The following is a 2500-nucleotide window of genomic DNA, read 5'->3' on the forward strand; positions in this document are numbered from 1 at the left end:
ACAATTAAACCTGCAGTCTATAAAGCAAACACACACACACACACACACACACACACACACACACACACACACACAAGTCCCACTGATGGGTGAACTGCAGGCCTTGTCTGAGGACACACATAAGCCAGAGACACTCCAAACTGACATCAAATAACTAGCAGCAAAGACTCCAGCCAAATGTCACACACACACACACACACACACACACACACACACACACACACACACACACTGACCAGTGCACTGCAGGCCCTGTCTGAAGAGGCCCTTGAGCAGCCTGTGGCAGTACTGGCAGACGGTGGGGCGCGTGTAGCTGTGCACGTGGAAGGTGTGGGGCAACTGCACCCCGCTCCCCCACGCCGCCGTGCGCCGCACCCAACAGCTGCTCTGAGACCGGGAGCTGCTCTGAGACCGGGAGCTGCTGGGCTTCGTCATGCTGATCTGGGGGGGGGGGGGGGGGGGGGGCATGGGGGGGGGGGGAGGCATGGGGGAGAGGGGGGGGGGGGGTAGGACAGATGGACAGAAAGGGGAGCGAAAAGAGAGAGAGGTTGAGTGGGCTAGTTGAAAATGTTGGAAAAAAAAACATCTTTGATTGCAGCAAATGTGAAAAACTGAGAGGAGGCAGGGAAGGGGATATAGAGGAGAGGAGCAGAGAGGAGGAGAGAGAGGAGAGGAGTGGAGAGGAGAGGAGAGGAGTAGAGGGGAGGAGAGGAGAGGAGAGGAGAGGAGGAAAGGAGAGGAGAGGAGCAGAGGTGAAGTATTTCAGTGCATTTGACAGAGGCAGGGTTTCTGTATCACACTTTCTGCATCATTATCAAATCAAATCAGCACTGTAGTGACTACACTGTAATTCAAATGCAAACAGAAGCACACACCTCCTCTAGACTGCCCCCTGCCTGTGTGGAGAGGGACGGCAGGCGGGGCCGCCCCGGTGGGAACAGAGACAAACTGGACCTGCAGCGCCGAGACAAACCACTGCAGTCACTGGGCAGGTGGAGAGCACAGCGCTTATGGAAGTCCAGATAACAACCTAGACAGGGGGGGGGAGGGGGGGAGGGAGATAGAGAGAGAGATAGAGGGGGAGAGGGAGAGAGAGAAAGAGAGAGAGAGGGAGAGGGAGGGAGAGAGAGAGAGGGAGGGAGGGAAAGAAAGAGAAGGAGAGAGATAGGGAGGGAGGTAGAGAAAGAGAGGGAGATCAGTAAACAGGAGAGAGAATGACATAGACGTCAGGAAGAGATCAGTAAACAGGAGAGGTGCTGTAAAGTGTAACACATGAGCGCTGCTGACATTAGTGACGGCTAACAGAAGCTAACTAGCAGCTAATCCTGCTCTGGGTGTTCTCAGTGACATTAGTGACGGCTAACAGAAGCTAACTAGCAGCTAATCTTGCGTTGCGGGTTCTCAGTGACATTAGTAACCGCTAACAGAAGCTAACCAGCAGCTAATCTTGCTCTGGGTGTTCTCAGTGACATTAGTAACCGCTAACAGAAGCTAACTAGCAGCTAATCTTGCGTTGGGTGTTCTCAGTGACATTAGTAACGGCTAACAGAAGCTAACCAGCAGCTAATCTTGCGTTGGGTGTTCTCAGTGTGTTCTCTTACCTTCACATTTTAACCCTTGCCTAACCAGGCCCCAGAGCATCTCTCCACAGTGATGACAAAAGGTAGGGGTGCGATATGATTGGACCACCAGCGAATGAGGGCGGAATCTAATTGGTGTTGCCGAGGCTGAGGCTGAGGGATGGGATATAAAAAGTGCAACACATATATTTAATACACATGTATTTAATACACATATATTTAATACATTTAATACACATATATTTCATACACATATATTTAACACATTTAATACACATACATTTAATAAACATATATTTAACACATTTAATACACACATATTTAATACACATATATTTCATACACATATATATATATATATTTAATACACATATATTTAATACATTGAATAAACATATATTTCATACACATTTATTTATTACATCGCAAAGGAGACCCTATTTCTTTTTATTCTTTTGCAGTCGCTAAATGATGCTAAGTGACTTTCAGTACAGATTATACACATTCATTAGTAGCCGGTGTCGGCTACCTGGGAGTCAAACCCACGATCTTGGAACACACTGACACACACGACACACACACTGACACACACTGACACACACACACACACACACACAGTTGGGGGGGGGGGGGGCAGTTGAGCTCTACCTAGGGGGGAGTCAAACCCACAATCTTGGAGGTCTTAGCAGCTTGCTCTACCAATGACTCTACCAGTTGAGCTCCTGTTGTCTAATACAGATATGAACACAAACTACTGACACACACTGACACACACTGACAGACACGGACACACACACACACACACTGACACACACACACTGATACACACTGACACACACACACACACACACACTGACACAGACACACACACAGACACACACACTGACACACACGGACACACACTGACACACACTGACACA

At 48.6% G+C, this 2500-nt stretch overlaps 1 protein-coding gene across 2 annotated transcripts in view; it reads right to left on the reverse strand.

The window, feature by feature from the left end:
* The window catches only part of prkd4 (protein kinase D4), a 21932-nt gene that overhangs the window by 10767 nt on the left and 8665 nt on the right, over positions 1-2500 (reverse strand). For both annotated transcript variants that reach the window (XM_031585242.2, XM_031585244.2), the window contains 4 exons: positions 1602-1733; positions 876-1030; positions 237-441; positions 1-17 (listed from right to left, as the gene is read on the reverse strand). The exon at positions 1-17 is cut by the window's left edge and continues 67 nt beyond it. In XM_031585242.2, the coding sequence (XP_031441102.1) occupies positions 1-17; positions 237-441; positions 876-1030; positions 1602-1733 (509 nt within the window). The remainder of the gene's footprint in view (positions 18-236; positions 442-875; positions 1031-1601; positions 1734-2500) is intronic.

This window comes from Clupea harengus, chromosome 18 (assembly GCF_900700415.2).
Source record: "Clupea harengus chromosome 18, Ch_v2.0.2, whole genome shotgun sequence".
Taxonomy (NCBI): domain Eukaryota; kingdom Metazoa; phylum Chordata; class Actinopteri; order Clupeiformes; family Clupeidae; genus Clupea; species Clupea harengus.